At 32.7% G+C, this 1,905-nt stretch overlaps 1 protein-coding gene across 1 annotated transcript; it reads right to left on the bottom strand.

The window, feature by feature from the left end:
• Nucleotides 1-630: 630 nt before the first annotated feature.
• LOC21399263 (jacalin-related lectin 3) lies at nt 631-1,647 on the bottom strand. Its single transcript, XM_010109170.2, has 3 exons — nt 1,598-1,647; nt 1,136-1,333; nt 631-952 (listed from the first exon to the last, which is right to left on the bottom strand). Exons 1-3 carry the CDS (start codon nt 1,598-1,600, stop codon nt 701-703), a joined length of 453 nt encoding a protein of 150 aa, XP_010107472.1. The 5' UTR covers nt 1,601-1,647; the 3' UTR covers nt 631-700.
• Between the last annotated feature and the right edge of the window lie 258 nt (nt 1,648-1,905).

Genomic DNA, 1,905 nt, shown 5'->3' with positions numbered 1-1,905 from the left:
ATAGAGGAAGTTCATATGCCTCAACCGAGTTAATAAAATAAGTGTCCATCCCATAATGGACTGATATTTAACATACATGCATGTGTTAATTCACATTAACATAGTTGTCCATAAGACGCTTTAATTAATTACAGAGTGAATTATTATGATTATGGAAGTCCATATAAAAATATTCCAACAATATCCTACTTGGACGACATAATCATATAACTGTGTATTTTTTCTTTTCTTTTTTTGTTTAAAACAACTTCTCAGTTTTTTCTTTTCTTTTTTTGTTTAAAATAACTTCGAGGGTAAAACATATTAAAAAAAAAGCGTATTTTTTTAATTAGTCAAGGTATCCGATTAAAGATGTGATGAAGAAAATTAACTAAAAAATAGTACGTAGGAAAACAGGCAGTATAAAATATTTGACATTCCCACTGAATTTTATTTAATAATCAGCTCTATATATAGAGCTTAGTTCATACATCACACTGAATACATCATATATTATACACACAAGAAGAAGCTCTACGAAGAGAGCTCGCTCTATAGAGAGCTTATTTTAAGCATGCTCAAACCATTCCTTGCGTATATCATGGTAATACTAGTCAAACAACACCAACAAATACTACCATTATACTCTTGGTGATTTGAATTTATTTATTATATATTAAACAACCGAAAGCCAAGACATCTAGAGACGTCATGTTTTATTTTAAGATGATACGTAAATTCCAATGGCACTCAGAAAATCAGTACTGGTTCTTCCGACAAATCCAGCAATGAGGGAATTAGTTAGGATTGGTCGGCTACTGAAAGCTCTTCCTTGTGCAGTCCCATATGTATATTCATTCTCGTTGGTGGTAAATGTGAGCGAGCGTATGACTTCAGTCTTTGTGTCGGCACCGGGCACAACACCAATGTAGCCACTCACTTTCGTTATGACCTCCCCTTCTTCTAGTTTAATCTGGATTTCAAAGAATAGTAAACGAAAGATGAAAGTTATATCCATTCTTATCATTATTTTCTGATAGTAGAGCCTTTCCCAGGACAGATTAGTAAAAAAGAAAGTTATATTCATTATTATACCTTTAAAATTTGGGTTTCAAAGAAAAGTAATAAAGAAATAAAGAAATGAAAAAAAACTAACATTCACTCTTATATAGGTATCGTCACCAGTTGGATGTGGGATTCCCGTAGTGGGATCCTCCTTATAGAATGCAGTAAAACTTCCAATGCCTTCACCCGGCTTATATGAAAGGGAGATTTTGGAAACTCCAGTGTGCGTTTTGCCATCGTCCCAAGCTACACCACCAGGCCCTCCATATGGTCCAAATTTTTCTAGCGACTGCAAAATATTTTTGAAGACACAATCACAATTATATTAATCAACCGCACACGTATATATTAATATATGGAATCTCCTAACGTCTGTCATATATACATAATATTAATCAACAAATGTTCTTAAAACTCAAACTATAATTTCAATTTTCAAAAAATAACAAACTAAATTCGTTCAAAAAATACATAATATTTCTCTTTTCCAAACATGAAAAATACAAATGAAAAATCATTAAAGTGAAAGAAGAAGGCTCAACTAGAACCTCACCATCGTTTGCACTTTCGGAATGAAAATGTAGAGAGAAGGAGAATATGGATTTGGATATTGAGAAGTGTGAGTTTACTTGGGTGGGCTTACCTCTATTTATACAAATAGTATCATCTACCTTATTTGGAATTTAGTTATTATCATCTAACTTATTTGGAATTTAGTGCTTCTTTCGGGATAAGATTTGGGTAGGTATGAGGGATTTTGTACAAAGGTCTGTGATGTGTTCTCATACTTAAAATGTCATGAAAATCTTTGATTGGTTGTACGTAGACTTGAAAATGGGCAAAGTGGGCATAGGTTTTCAT

The sequence above is a fragment of the Morus notabilis genome, unplaced genomic scaffold (assembly GCF_000414095.1).
Source record: "Morus notabilis unplaced genomic scaffold, ASM41409v2 Scaffold351, whole genome shotgun sequence".
Taxonomy (NCBI): Eukaryota; Viridiplantae; Streptophyta; class Magnoliopsida; order Rosales; family Moraceae; genus Morus; species Morus notabilis.
The sequence above is the reverse complement of the archived record's forward strand: the minus strand, read 5'-3'. Positions and strand labels throughout refer to the sequence as shown.

Bases quoted from the DNA above. Each gene is read 5' to 3' on its own strand.
- LOC21399263 (XM_010109170.2), bottom strand. The intron at 953-1,135 runs GTTAGTTTTTTT...TTTGAAATCCAG, and splicing joins ATACCTATATAAGAGTGAAT to ATTAAACTAGAAGAAGGGGA.